The following is a 16,264-nucleotide window of genomic DNA, read 5'->3' on the forward strand; positions in this document are numbered from 1 at the left end:
GCTCCGCGCTGCGCTCCCTCTCCCTCTCTCTCCCTCCCTCCCTCCCTGCCTGCCTGCTCGCTCCCTCCCTCTCCCCAGCACTCCCCAGCCTGTGCGTTCCGCCTGCCTGCCTGCCTGCCCCCCCGTGTGAGCCTGTGCGTGCGTCTACTTTGTACTGGGAAGAACACAGCCCATGTGCTCTGCATGGACGTTACTGATACTCTGTTTAGCTTGATTTCCGACAAGCAGGCAAGATGTCCAGCACGCCGCATGACCCCTTCTATTCTTCTCCTTTCGGCCCATTTTATAGGAGACATACACCATACATGGTTCAGCCAGAGTACCGAATCTTTGAGATGAACAAGAGACTGCAGTCTCGCACGGAGGTAAGTGCCCCAACCTTAGCTGTGTGTTTGAGGATGATGATTTTTTTTTTTTTTTTTAACTGTGCACGGGGCTTTTCCCGGGGTTTCTGGCTGAATTCTATGGGAAGTGTCCCACCAGCTACTACCACGTACATGGAAATGAGTGCCCCGGGATGGAGCCACTAGTTTGAACGCTGCGTTTGCAGGGACAGCAACTCTTGGAGAGGGGACAGTTTCTGCCCAAATCTTGAAATATACAACCAGGCACTTTATTCACATGCTGGGTCTCCAGATAGGCTGTTTGCCCAGGACTCTGGTCTTGTTTCTTGAGATTTAATAACAAGGGGTTTTTGTGATCATTTGCATTTGGATGTATATATGTATATCCAAATTTTGTTATAGATAAATAGATGACAGTTTCCAGAGGAAGTCTGCTTTTGACCTGTGTTTTTCAAAGTCATCTAAATCTAGGTAAAGCGTCCAAAAAGTAGCCTTATATACTTTTTGCAGAACTAGCCCTGGAGGGACACATGTGTATATATTTCCGTGTTAAATTAAGAAACCAGTTGCTTGAGGCAAAAGGCTTCCACACTTTCTCCTCTAGCTGAAGGCTGTGCCTCCTCAGGACAGGAGCTGGCTCAGGGTTCAAGGCAGCTTTAGGTTTTACACATTTGTGATTCTGTGCCTGAGAGATTCTGAGCCTCCTAGAAAGCCCCGGGAACACAGACACCAGAACTTTCAGAACTTTCTAAATGTAAAACTCCAGACCGGCCTCCTGCAATTTAAATATTTAATGTCAGTTGACTTTTTCCTCTGTGCTGCCTGGGCTAGCTGGGCTGGGGGGGGGGGGTGTTTGCTGCTGGAGGTCCAGTTGCCTGTAAGTTAGGGCTTTGTGTTGAAGTGTTCCGGAGAAGGAGTTTGTTAAAGGTACAACAAAGTCACTCTAGGAAGTAGAAATCCCCCCAAATTGAGTCTTCTCTGCAGAGTACAAATACCCAGAGGACTGATTCCAGGCAGTTTCTTGGGGAACAGCTTTGGTGAAATGTTAGATTGAAGATTGACTTTTAACTCTGGGAAGGGAGTCGATTAAGTTTGTATTATAAAATAAAACACACTTGCTTGAATTGTCAATGGAGCCACAGAGAATTTGTGACATTTAATGTATTTAATATGGCCAACAAGATGTGACCTGCTTTCTGATTGGCTAAGTGCTGGACAAGGACTTGGGGTTTGCTAAACGTTGGGTTGCCCTCATCATATTTACATGTTAATATACCATAGATGCTAAATATAATTGCTAGTGCTGTGGCTCTTTCTAGAAAGCAGTAGCTTCTACAGAGTGTAAACTCTTGTTTTGCTTCGGCTGGCGAGCTGTTGGCAGTAAATGATATTTGCATGTGTTGTTTGTGTGTTGCTGTGCGTGTGTGTGTGTGTGTGTGTGTGTGTTACAATTTGTGGTTTCCATTCAGATCTTCGCAACTGTGTGCTGGAATCTTAAATTCCTGTATAAACGATCAGTTGACATGCCCTGCTTTCAGAATTAGGAGGTTGGAACATGTCTGAAAGTTCAGGCACACATTAAAATTGCAATGCAAAATTTGAAAAAATAAAAGTTTTTATAATGCACACTTACTTCTTACAAAGAGACCAGAGACCATTATGGCTCAGTTCTTGAACAGCAACAAGATTTAAAAAATAAACCTTCCAACTTACATCTTAGAAAGTTTAAGGCCTTGTCTGGGGATTTTCCCCATCCTCTTGCAGTGAGGAGGCCAGGCGAGCTGTCGCTGAGCTCTGGGTGCCCTGTGCCCCCTCAGAGCCCTGGGCAGCTCTGAGCTGGAAGGCTGCTCTGAGACCTCCTACCCTGGCCCTCAGAAAAATCCACAGGATGCTAAAGCTCCTCACCTTCGTTTGGGGTCTGAGGCAAGACATTTGGAAAGTGCCCTGTTAGTAGTTTATTTCTAAAAAAATGACACATTATCTTTTGTGAGAGTTAAACCCAGTAACTCCTAACTTTGAGATCTGGGCTCTGAGTTTGAAAGAAAGCTTCAGAGCTGGAAAAGGAAAACCTGTATGACACATCTTAAAGCTTTTTAAAATCTCTCTGTAACAATAAAACCCTGCAAATTATTTTCTAATATGTTCTAGAACTAACTCTTGTACATTTCCTCTCTTACTAGGTCTTTTAAAAAAAAAAAAAATATATATATATATATATATATATATAATCGTCCAAATAATTACCCCAACATATCTTTTGGTCACTGCGAAGCAATAAATGGTGTCATAAACCTAACTCTATAAATTGGTTTTCATTACCCATGGAAAAAGAAGAGAATCATACAACTGCTCCTTAGATATTCAAGTATTAACATTAAATGTTCAGGTTTTGTCATGATGTTTACCTGGGAACAGGGAGAAACTTTATGAAAAGTTGTACCAACTGTGCCTTTACCAACACTAATTATTTATGCTAAAGATGTTTTGACCCCTGGAAGCAGATTGTTCACAATAAAATGCAAGGATAGTCATGAGAATTATCAACTGGTGTACACATACAAAATAATCAAATGGATTGTTGAATGATTAAAATTTAACTGATACATATCACCATATGGATGTTCTCGCTTCTTTCTCTCCCTCCTAGTTCCAACTAATACAGTACATAGCATTCCCATGAACTCTTTCTTTAACTCTTAATAACACACACACACACACACACACACACACACACACACACACACACACGCCCCTTGGTAAACTCTATGTTCTCCATTCCTTTTGGAAACATAGACTTGGCTAGAAAGAAAAGTACAGGAAATCAAGTTGTGATGAAGAAAATACATTTGTAGAAATTGCCTAGGATCCGCCTATTTTTAATGGAAAGAAATTACTAAAGAACCATGATGTTTACCAACTGACTCTCCTTCCATGGGTGATACCAAGAGCATTCTATTGGGGTGGGGGCACTTCTTCCAGTTAAATCAAATCAAAATCCTTCAGACTTTGGGTAGTGTTAGTTTTAAGGAGAGGTTTAGGATTTAATTCTATTTCTAACTCCTGCCATTTTCTAACTAGGGAAGGTAGATCTTGGTTTCCTCCTCATCTGCAAATTACTTGCAGTGCCTCTTTAATTTGAAAATTCAGATAAGTTTTCTTTAGTATGAGAGTATTACGAAATAAAGAGCATGAACATTATTATTATTATTATTATTATTATTATTATTATTATTTTGTTCATGATATTTAGTTCAAAGTCACCAAGAGTACTGGAGCAACCTGGTAACCCAGGAAAAAACTTGAAGGCTTGACCCTATCTCTTGTTTAAATGAAGCACAAAGTAGATACTCAATTAACATTTGCTGACTAGACAACACAAGATCAGAGTAGATAAAAGAACAGAGACAACCTGGGATTAGCACCCTCTAGGAGAAACTGGAATCTGACTTAAAGCTTGATACCTCCTGTGGAGTTCCAGTTTCTGTGGTCATATCCCTTTGAGGGGTTCGCCCCCACCCCAACATTGGTTTTATCATAAGGTCATTTAGGTTCCTAATCTTTGTAGCAAAGAAATGCCAGCATCTAAGATTATAGGACCTTGCTCCTTTTTAAAGGAAAATGAATGCATTAAAAGTCAAACAGCAAAAACAAAACTATATTTTAAATGCTGCTGGGTATCCTGGAAAAGTAAAAAATCTCTTTGCAACATTAGAATCTCAGTGGATTGCTTTGAGTACCCCTCCCACTTTAAAATGAAATTAAAATAAACTTTGGTTATTGCTGTTGTTCACTATAATTCCTAGGCAGTAGAAAAAAGATTACATTTTCCATTGTGAATGCTACCATAAATTGACCCGATGTCTTCCAAAATTCATATATTTGAATGGTCTTTCATGCCAAATGTATTTTTGAAGAATACAACTGTACCAGTATACAGTTTAATATTGCACACAGAGAACAGGCAGCTAGAGGATATAAAAATATGGTCTAAAGACTTTAGAATTTATTCTGTGAAAAGCTTCAACACAAACAGAAACAATATATATATATATATATATATATATATATATATATATATATATATATATTTCCTGAGTTCTGGGCTATGAGACAAAAATCTAAGCATGATTATCTGAGAAACAGCATAGTGGTCATTTTTTTAAGTGTAGGGATTTAACTAATATTGGGTTATTACTGCATTTAAAAAAGTTTATTAAGTAGAGTTATAAAAATCCGTTACTGTAGATAAGTTTTCTCTATCTTGGTTCCTCATTCAGTTGACCAAAAATGTCTTCATTCCCAGGAAGATATTTTTAAGTCTATGTATTTTCTCACGTTGGCACCATGCTAATTTTAATAAAATAACATCAAACACCAGGAGAATGTGAGTTCCCTTCTGTTTTGAGATTTGTTTTTCTTTTGTCAATATTACATATCCCATTCCAAAAGAGAAAACTGTGATTCCAATCGGAAGCGATTCACACGAAGAGGATTTTATTAGAATCACAGTGCTTAGTTTTACAAGATTTAATGCGAACAAAATGTTGGAAGACCTTGAAATTTAAATCTGCTGTTTTCCACCCCTTCTCTGCCGGACTCTCCCCTCCTGGGGAGGAGCTGCGAGGGGAGGGGTTTTCTCTGTCCTTCCTTTCAGCTACATTTTTATATACTTGGTCACAGGGTTTTATGTTGTAACATCATGTTTATTCATGAAATAGCTCAGTATCACTGATGTTCAGATGGAATCTAGTTAGGATGAGATTTGGTATTTTGGATAGGTAGAAAAAAAAGAAAAATGCTTTGTGATAACTTGGGAGTTCCTCCCCCCCTTCCTAGAAATTTAGAAAGAAAAATGTTGCTGGCTCTCAAATGTGCATCAATGATTTTCAGCGTTAAAAGGGAACTTCCTCAGTTTTTAGAAGGGGGTTGGTAAAGGATGGGGGAGGGGGATTGGTGGTGGTAAAGAAAGCTATTTTGAAAATGTTAAATGAAACCAAAAGTGCAGTTTTAAAAATGAGAACTTCCAAACTTCTTCTTTTTCAGGCTCTCTAAATGGCCTCAGAAAACAAATTGCAGGACTCTTGGACTGATTTTATTTTCCTGGAGTCTTTTTTCTCCCCTATTTTCTTACTATGGGAACTGTTTTTAATTAAAAATTGCTGCAAAGTAACTATTCCTAGGAGGCCAAGAAGAAGAAGGAAAAAAAAAAATCTTTCAACTCCCATTCAACACAGATTCTTATCAGCTTAAAATCAATGCACATTTAAATTTCTCCCTTTTTGGTGTGTAAATTATGATGTAGGATGTAAGTGCTATGCGTTTTTTAAGCATTTAGCTTTTTTTTTTTGTTGGAGCTTTAGAAAGAAATTAATTTAAATGGTATGGAAGACAGGGCCATAAATCTCCTTTTATTACAATTGTCCACGTTAACTCATTTTTCATGAGGGACACAGAGCACCCCTTTTCTGAGCAAGCAAACAAAACATAAAGCAAACAACCACAAGCATCCAACTTTATAAATGGCCAGGGGCCAGATTCATTAACTTACCTATTTGTGTTTGGTTGGTGAATCTCAAGATATAATTGATCAAAATGCGATCTCTTTTCGAAAGATCAGAAAATACTGCATTCACAAAAGGCTTAACCATGTTCATACTACCATATACTTTCGTCGTATTCTGACCGTGCCATTTTTCTTTTATTTTCCACTTGAGCCTAGTTTATTTTATTTTATTTCAAGCACATACTGGCGCGCTTTCACCTAAACATAGCCAACTATTAATATTCAAAATTCAGTCATTCTTTCAAGAATCCCTCTTCTTCAGGTAGTGCCAGTATCAGAATCGGGAAATGCGGCAGTTTGTGATTGGGTAATGAAGAAAAATATGCAAAGCGACTTTTCCAAGAGTCGCCATGACTGACCAAGGCGCAGTGCATTGTGGGTGTCAATAGGTAGAAGAAATTGGCTCAGGTCAAATAGATGGTAGTTCAGCTTCCGAGGTCCTACTCTTAACTACTCAGCTCTTGCACCTCTTGTAGCAAATACTAGGAGGATTCTGATTTCACCAGTAAAAACTTTTAAGTGGGAATTAATTCATGTTTTTCCAAGGTAGGTTGATTTCGGAGGTAGTTAGGAAGCTGACTCCATTCTCCTAAGATGAACCTATCAGTTGTCACGCCAATGCTTTCTGTGATTTCAAAAGAGGCCTTAGGAAATTCTGGGAGACAGAATCAGGGATGGAAAATAGAACCTGGCTATTAAAAAAACAAATAACCCAAACACATTCCTTATTGAAGAATACTAATACACTCACTGCATCTGAAGAATCCCTGGAATCGCAGACTATTATTACCTATTGTCATCTAAAAGTTTTCTTTCTTTCATTTCATGGTTTCTTCCCCCTCTCCCCACTGGGAATTGAACCCAAGGGCATCCTGTCCCTGTGCCAGAGTACCAGTCCTATTTTATTTTTTATTTTGAATCAGGGTCTCGCCAAGTTGCTCAGGCTGACCTCAAATCTATGATTTTCCTATCTCTGCCTCCCAAGTACTGGGATTACAGGCAGTAATCCCACCACATCTGGCTAAAAGTGCCACCACATCTGGCTAAAAGTTTTATATTTTACTTTCTTTTTGATTTCTATTTCCTTCCAGGGCTCCGACTCTTAATTATGCTGGAGAAAAACGGAGTTCTGATTGCTTCACACAGTTGTGGGATACGCACAACAGCTCTTTGACTTTTGGTAGTGTCCGTCTTTTGGCAACACTAACCAATATTTGTATTAGAAAATTAAATTACAATTAGAATGTGACATAGCATTGGCCCCCTTTGCAGGTAATTTATTAGGAATCTGAGAGAAAGGTGAGGGGAAAGAAATCCCACGTTTGGGCTTCTCAGGGCCCTCATTTGGTCCACTAGGTTGAGCAGCCCTGTCTCCACATCCTAGGTTGAGCAGCCCTGTCTCCACATCCTAGGTTGAGCAGCCCTGTCTCCACATCCTGTCTCTGCAGAAATTATTTGTAGGAAATGCCATTTCCTTCCTACCCTTGCAGCCAGAGATTGGAGAAGATGGGAGATCTCCTCCCCAGATCTACTCTCAGATGCATGAGTTCCACTTCTCCTTTAAGAGAGAAGGAAACTGAGGTTCAGAAAGGGGGAGACCATTTGAGACTCCACCACATGGACATTCCAGGGATTTAAATGCCCAGGGGCCAGATCTTCCAACTCCTCAATTCACACTTCTTTCTTGAAGCTTGCTGGGAAGTATGTAGCAGCCAGGAGCCCACCAGCGTTGGTGGCCCTGGCAGCCACCACCTCATAGTAATGCCACACTCAGCGGGAAGCTGGGAGTGTTCTTTTTCCAGTTTAAAGAGAAGGCTTAGCATTGGAGATTGGGCAGACTTCTCTGAAGAGGGACCTTCCTGGTGTTGGTGACATATCAAGATCTTGGACTGAAACGGCCTCCAAATAGTTATTTCTGCTCCCTTGTTCCACCTTATATACTCTCCCTCATAAGCAGCCAAGTTGATATATACACATATAAAATATATAATATATGCTATATACTACATATATATAAGATTTTATATATATATATATATATATATATATATATATATATATATATATGGTACTGGCGATTGACTAAACCCAGGGGCATTCTACCTCTGAGCTAGACCCATAGCCCTTTTTGTTTTGAAACAGATTCTTGCTGAGTTGCTGAGGCTGGCCTCCAACCTGTGATCTTCCTGTCTCAGCCTCCCAAGTACTGGCATTACTGGCATGTACCACCCTCCCTGGTGTAAAGTGACATTTTTGATGCACGGATCAGCTCACAAGACTCTGGCTTTCTCTCACACCTAGGACCAGCTCTAGACCCCTCACTCTAACTGTAAGGCCCTATTGGTTATTCTTCCCGGATGGCTTGGTTTATGAGACTCTAGCCACAAGGAGACCTCTTTGGGATCCATGAATTTGCCTAGCCATTTCACGCTTTGGTGGTAGAATGGGCAACTGGTGTCCTTTATAATAACTCATATAACTCTCAAGAGACTGAATTTGAATTAGAATTTGTTACAGTACTGACTTTCTTTGCAGACGACCAGTTAGATATCTCAAGAAGGTAAAGGCCAGGAGGAAGAAGCCTGCACACAGCAGGTCCAGTGTAGGTTGACCTAAATGTCCACTTCCCAGAGAGACTTTCCTGCTGTCTCTTATTTAAAATAAACCCATAGTCACTTTCTGTCTTGTGCTGTGCCCACTCCACTTGATTCATAGAAATTATTATTATTATTATTATTTTTTAGTTTTTTTATTGGTGCATTGTAGTCAATTATCTTAATGGGATAAAATACTTGTGTAGACATACATGCACACATCACCCCATTAGCCCTTTACTGAAGCCCCACCATATTCCCTCCCCATCCCTCCTACTCATGCTTGGCTCAGTGATTGACTTTGATATGTCTAAGTACATCATGTGCTTTAGCATTTTCCTCCTTCCCCTCCCATCCCCTCAGTTCATAGGCGTTACTGCAAGCTGCTTTTTTCTTGCTTCATGTTCAAGTCCTGAGTAGACTATAAGCCCCCTGAGGGTGGTAGGGGCTTAGCTGTCTTGTCCGTAGCTCTCTTCCCTATTCCTCACGGTACATGGCTAATATGCAGAATAAATCTGTTGAATAAAGGAAATTGAATCCTCCCAACAGTGTGCAGCCTGACCCTGGAATTTGCCCTGAACCTTATCAACAATTGCCTACAGTTCCAGTTGGAGGGGAGTCTGTGAGCCTAATAGGTGGGTAAGTGTTAGCTGACCGTAGAGAAAGGAGTCCCGAGAAAGGAGGATTTTCTTTGTGAAGAGAATGTAGACCAGAGAATTTTGCCCTCCAGGTGGTGTGAATCTGTTGAAAATCTCCTGACTTCTGATTAAAAATATTTATACTTAATGCCAGGCATGGTGGCACATGCTTGTAATCCCCGGGCTCTGGAGGCAGAGACAGGAGGATCGCGCTGGTTCAGAGCCAGACTCGCTGGCTTAAGAGACCCTGTTTCCATGTTAAAAAAAAAATATAAAATAGGTCTGGGAGTATAGCCTGGAGGTAGAAGGGCTTCCAGGAACCCCAGGACCACCAAAAAAAAAAAAAAAATTACACTTATTCTAGTGGTGTTTTCACATCATTTGCTATTTACACCTCTCTCTCTCTCTCTCTCTCTCTCTCTCTCTCTACCTGAGGGCTTGTGGCTATGAATTATGATATGAATCATGATAATACGTTGCATTTCCTGGAGCACTTTGCATTTTAAGAAAGTGCTTTCAGGGCCATTAATTAGCTTATTTGAAGTGATTTGCACAACAGAAAATATGGGAAGTTATATCAATATATAATGCTGTGGTCTGTAATAACTTTGTTTTTGCTAACTGGATGGTGTGTGTGTGTGTGTGTGTGTGTGTGTGTGTGTGTGTGTGTGTATGTGACAGAGAGAGAGAGAGAGAGAGAGAGAGAGAGAGAGAGAGAGAGAGAGAGAAAGAAAGGGGTGAGGAGGGAAAGAGGGAGACTTGTTCTTATTCAGAAAATATGTACATTTTTTCAACAATTTCTTTCTTTCCTTTCTCTCTCTTTCTTTCTTCCCTTCTTTTTTTCTTCATTTCTTCCTTCATTCCTTTAATTATTTATTGCTACCTTTGGAATGAAAAGAGAAACCTACAGTGAACATTCTGGCCTGAACCTCACTAGGACTTATAATAAGACAGATTTGGTCCAAACCCTGGCTCTGTCTCCCACTTTCTGTGTGATCTTAAGGGAATTCATAACCTTTTCTGCGTGTTGGTTTTCTTAGCCTGAGTTTTGTGCTGTGAAGGGCTGGTGCACATAAACTGCCTGGCAGTCATGGAATCATATGCTCCAATCCTGATACTGCCCCTCACTCTGTCTTCTTTCAGCAAATGAAGTATTGTAAGTCATGCAAAAATTGTGTTTGATTTCCTAAAATTGGCCTTCAAAAATACCTTTGACATGACCTGCCAAGGCAGATCATGACTCAATGAATAGAACTTCCAGTGACATGTGTGTAGGCTGTGGGTTTGGTGTGCTCACTGTATGAAATGCTACTCTATGGGCTTTTTAATGTTACACAGCAGAGGGGACATAATTGTGTACTGTCTTGAGAGATAGTAATGGTTTGCTATGGTGCCCACAATCTCCTTCACATCCCAGGTTATGATTATCCTTTAGAATACCCATAGTTGAGTATCAAATGTTGATCAATGTTTGTGACAATGTCCATTATGTTGGGACAAAGGTGTGATTGGGGCTTGTCCCATCTAAGAACTTGGTGGAAACTGCAGACACCAGAACACTGTAATGTTCCCCTTCCCCAGGGCCTTTATGGGGCTGTCTAAATGGAGCCCTAGGAAAGGGCTGGAGAGCAGAGTGCTGCTGGCCTTGACCAAAAAGGCCTGCTCCCCAGTATGTAGCACAACACGGGCTTCCCCCAGGGAGCTGGGTCAGCACCGATGTGAAGCCTAAGGCACACCTATGTGTCTGGACCGGGAACTGCCCTCCTACTGATCCACTGTGACACCTTGTGGCTTAGACTTAGCACAATGGAAATAAATGCACAGGCTGGAACCAGGAGATGTGCTGAGCAGGACCATGTGTTGACTTTCTAGCCAGAGGGCTCAGGTGGGTAAGGCATGATATTTTCCTGTCTCTGCCTTCCTTTCAGATGCAACAGTATGCTTGATATTTTATATTGAATTCTTTAAATGACCTAAACCTTTCTAAGACTTCATTTCCTTAACCAGGGCCCTTGTGATTTTTATTTTAGATTTCCACGTTAATAATAATGGTTATCAACTTTTTAAAAGTATCTTGCATAAAACAAACATTAGATTGTGAGCATATTTATTTTATGCATTTATTTTTGGAGGGGCTGATGCTTGTTATATTTTCTTCCAATGGAGGTCATGTCTTAGGAGTCATGATGATTTTATCTTGATACCGAAAATTTGTAGACAAGCAAAATCTAAACCAGTAAGCAAGTCTGGTCTGACCATTTGGTAGTACACACATACACAAACACACACATACACACACACACACACACACACACACTCACACACACACACACACAGGCAACCTTCCTTATGCCTTATAATTTCAGTCACCATTAACCAGCAGTTGGCTGAAATTTCTTCCTTGAAATTAAAATTAAGCAGTGAATGCATGATCTCTGCCTGTGAAAGGTTCTGATTTGGTGGAGCCTATCATTCACACATGAACTGAATCTTGAAATATCAGGACTGAAATAGACAGGATAGGTTATCTAACTTAAACTCCTGATTTCCCTAGTACAGAACTCAAATCTGCATCAGAGTTACCTGGACAAAATAATATTGACAGTTTATATAGAATCTTGGGTTTTCCAAGTCATGGTACTAGTTTGTAACAACCAAGAACTAGTCAAATCTAAACACTCTTACCAACTACTAATTTGTACTTCAGTCTTACTAAACCATTTGTATCCTAAGCGCCTTTCTTCTGTTTTAGTTGTCCAGTTGGCTCAAAATAGTATTGATCTTTATTATCATGCTATTGATGATAAAAAAAAATCAGTAACCTTTATTGTTTTTGCATTTAGGATTTTTTTGCCATCTTATTTAAGAGAGCGGTGTACCTAGCTTTAACATGTCCATTCTTTTGATTTTAAAAAAACAGTGTTTAGCTGAACATGGTGGTGCATGCCTGTAATCTCAGTACTTGAGAGGCTGATACAGGAGGATCACAGGTTCTCGGCCAGCCTCAGCAACTTAATAAGGCCCTGTGCAACTTAGTGAGATTACGTTTCAAAATAAAAAATAAAAAATAGGAGTAGGGGTGTATAGCTCAGAGATAGAATGCCCCGGGATAAAATGCCCCAGTAACACACACACACACACACACACACACACACACACACACACACATCATCATCATCATCATCATCATCTTATCATGTAATATTTGTAAACTACAACAATGGTAAGGTGGTAAATAAAAAAAAAGTCTTTAATTTTATCAGGTAAACATTGCTATTAATATTTTAGAAAATATACTTAACACACACATATACATATATATACATATATATACACATAAATATTTATTTGCTTAGGAGAACATTGAACATCCTTTTGAATACAACAATTTCAACTAAAATTATGAATATTTCACCTTGTCCTAAGTCTTCTTAAAGTGTCATTCTAGTTGCTCTATTATGCATACATCTGTTTATGTTTTAAAAATTAACACTGTAAGCCGGACGTGGTGGCGCACACTTATAATCCCCGAGCTTGGGAGGCAGAGACAGGAGGATTGCGCAGGTTCAAAGCCAGCCATGCTGACTTAAGAAACCCTGTTTCCAAAAATAAAAAATAAGTATAAAATAGGTCTGGGAGTGTAGCCCGGAGGTAGAAGGGCTTCCAGGAACCCCAGTACCACCAAAACAAAAACAAAAACAAAAACTGACACTATACAGATGTATAAAAATACTTGGCCCCTTTTACCATAATTTGTTCTCAAAGAGCCCAGTATTCTTAACAATCCATGTAGTCCCCCAGTAAGGCAGAGGGACACTAGTATTCAAGAGTTACTTGTGTAGCTTATTATGATTACCATTAGCATTTAGTACCACTCAGATATCTTGACTCCAAGGCTCTGTCGCCTTTTAAGAAAGATTCCCTTCCCCATTTGAGTGAGAGTGGATCCTTTTATTCCCCTGCTTTTCTTTCTTTTGTATTATTTCTGAATGAAGAAGCAGCAAACCTTGTATCAGGCCCCTACATCAAAAGATTTTTGCACAATTTGTAGTGGGAAGAGAGAACTCGAATTAATGTTAAGAGTCAGTGTTGATCTAGAACCAGCCAGTTGGGATATAGCAAGTTAATTTATAAAACGATTTGAAGGACGTCTCTTTGATTCAAGGAGATGCTTTGATTCAAGGGGTACTTCCAAAAGTGGGCTGTGTCATGAATTGTGTACAGTGTTATTTTATTTTCCTCACTGGATCGAAGAGATCCTTGGGGTCAGGTACTATCTTATTCATGCTGGTATTATTCATGACAATTGATATTCTCTGTGGCCCAGGGCCATCTTTTTTTTTTTTTTTTAAAGGTACATTTTACAGAGGCCACCATTTTGCAATTAGTTTCTGAGTTATCACTGTTTTTATACAGGTGATATGCATTCTATGAATAAGTCTTACACATATGTGGTTCTATTATTCTAAAGTGGTGTGCAGTGAGATTACATCCCTTGCCACAGGGTTCACATAAAGTGCTTAAATTCTTGAGTTGTGCAAATTTATTTCTTTACTAAACTGGTTGCGTGGCCCTGGGTAAGTTAATCTACCCTTATGTGCCTGGGTTGCCCTCATGGGTAATAGGAAGAATATCGATAGAATCTGTGTCTCTGGGTTGTTATAAAGATCAAGTTATTCAGATATGGTGGTGCATATCTGTAATTGTAGTACTTGGAATGCTAAGACAGAAGAATTGTAGGTTCTAGGCCAGCCTCAGCAACATAAGGAGAGCCTTAGCAATTTAGCAAGACCCTTTTGCAAAATATTAAAAAAAAAGGACTGGGGGTGTGTAGCTCAGAGGCATAATACCCTTGAGTTTAATTTCCACTATTCTCTCCTCCCCCAGAAAAGATTTAATGAGATTTTTTCTTTCTCTTTCATTTCTTAATTTTTGTGGCTCCAGGGACAGAACCTAGTGCCTGGTTCTCTGCCACCAAGCTACCTCCCCAGCCCCACCAAGAGAGTTAATTCTTATAAAGTGCTAAGCATGGTGTCTGTGCCTTACAAATGTTAACTATTATTATTAAGCCTTATGTATTGAGTGGATACTGAGCATCTCCTTTATATGTTCCCCCCCCCCCTGGTTTAGAGATTAAGTATGCAGCACTCCTGTGTTAGACAAGCTTACTGAGAACAACACTAAGGATTTCTAGAGAAAGAAGTGCTTAGAGGATGAGATTGGCCAGCGTAGCCAGGGTGGTGGGAAGGGTGTTTTAGGTCAAAAGAAGAAGGCAGTGAAAGCCAACCTTGAAGAGTGATGTGAGGTCTGAAGAAGGCTGAGGACTTGGGCGTGGCTGGGCTTGGGTGCTGTATGAGTGTGTGCAGAGGGTGGGATGCTGATATGATGAGATATAAATCTGGATTGTATGTGGGGCCAGAGTGTGAAGGGATTGGTATGCCAACACAGCTTTGTTGTTGGTCTGTTTACACTTTATAGAATATCGGGCTGTGCAAACAGAACCCTGACGCAATTAGTTAACTTCTTTGTGTCTTGGTTTCCTCCTCTGAAAAAATGGGACAGCAGTAGTCTCTACATTCTAGGATTGTTTTAGGGAATGTAATAAGATAAGGCCTTCAAGTCTTTGGACCAATACCTGGACTATAGTAAAAATTCGGTCAACAGTAGTTTCTACTACTGAGCAAAGGGACTTGATGGACGAGAGAGAGACTGTCGCTCTGTAGCCACCCAAGAACCCCATTCTTCTTCTGTGCAGGTTGGACTAACTGACGTCTGTCTTGGAGCACATTTGTCAGCTGAGAGAAAGAAATCAGTGGATGGGGAGATGCGTAAGAGAAGAATTATATACACTTCCTGGCTGACTGAGCTATTTTTAGCCTTGTGTGTCTAAAGCAAAAAATGGATTTTCATGGCATTTTTTTAAAAAGATGCAGAATTACCATCAGCCAAGGTTACATAACTTGCCCAGTGGCATGAATTTGTCCATTGTTGAGGTCCAGGGAACTTCCAGCAGTCTTTGGAGACAGTGGGTCCCAGGATCCCAAGCCCTCTTCCCTACTTGGAGGAGCAAGAACCTTATGGGGAACCAGAGGAGGTGTACCACGGCTGCTGGGGAGACTCCCTCAGCTAGCAGCCAGCATGGCTTGAGGATCCCACAGGATGCAGTAGGTAAATGAAGGAGGAGGCTGCATGGGAAGAGAAAAGGCCAGGCAGTGCCGACCCCTGCCCCGTGTGGGATGCATAACTCAGGCCTCTGAGACTCGGTTTCCAAACTGCTAGGATGGGAAAAACCAGATCTCCACACCAGAGCAACATCTCCAGTGTGAAGTGGGACTCTGCAGGCAGATATTCGGGCCCAGGACTGCTGAGTATGGGCCAGCTGTGATCTGTCATCCCAGTACTTGGGAGAAAAAGATAGGAGGATCTCAGGTTAGAGGACCACCTCAGCAACTTAGTGAGGCCCTCAGCAACTTAGAGAGACTCTTTCAAAACAGAAAGTTATGAAACTGTTATGTGAGATTATCACTGTTAATTTTGGATAAATTGCTATAATACCAGATGTCAACCACTAAGCCAATCATGGGAAGGAGGGATGGGGAGGGACCGGGGTGGGGATTGGTTAGGGTTAACTGGGCGATGTGTGCATGTATGTCTACAGAAGTATTTTTGTTATCACATTATGATGTATGAATACAGTGAACCAATAAAAAAAAAAAAACAGAAAGTTAAACAGGGCTGGGGGTTGTGGCTTCGAGATAGAATCCCCCTGGGTTAAACCTCAGTATCACCCCCCCAAAAAAAAAATAAATAAAAATAAAGATTGCAGGTACGAGGACGTGCCTGCCCTGTTCCCTAAGTGATGCTGCAGGCCACGCTGCAGTCGGAGGCCTCTTGCTCATCTTGTAGGTTCCGCTCTTGAATCCTTCTCAGACCCTCCTCCCTCTGTCCTCAAACCTGCAGCCCTGGATAAATCTTTCCCATTCTGTTTTCTCTTCCTGCTCCTCTGGATTAGACTAGATTTGAACTCCAAGGGTCTTTCTTTTGCCCTGGAAGCTGCGACTGCCATGAGGTGGAATGTAGGGTTCCGTTTGTAATCTGCCACATTAAACTCAGACCCACTGGGGG

The 16,264-nt window shown here is 40.7% G+C and overlaps 1 protein-coding gene across 6 annotated transcripts in view; it reads left to right on the forward strand.

The window, feature by feature from the left end:
- Positions 1-233: 233 nt before the first annotated feature.
- The window catches only part of LDB2 (LIM domain binding 2), a gene marked incomplete at both ends in the record, with an annotated part of 388,217 nt that continues 372,186 nt past the window's right edge, over positions 234-16,264 (forward strand). For all 6 annotated transcript variants that reach the window (XM_080697020.1, XM_080697021.1, XM_080697022.1 and 3 more), the window contains one exon: positions 234-365. In XM_080697020.1, coding sequence (XP_080553146.1) covers positions 234-365 — 132 coding nt within the window. The remainder of the gene's footprint in view (positions 366-16,264) is intronic.

The sequence above is a fragment of the Muscardinus avellanarius genome (assembly GCF_963383645.1).
Source record: "Muscardinus avellanarius genome assembly, chromosome: 6".
Lineage (NCBI taxonomy): Eukaryota > Metazoa > Chordata > Mammalia > Rodentia > Gliridae > Muscardinus > Muscardinus avellanarius.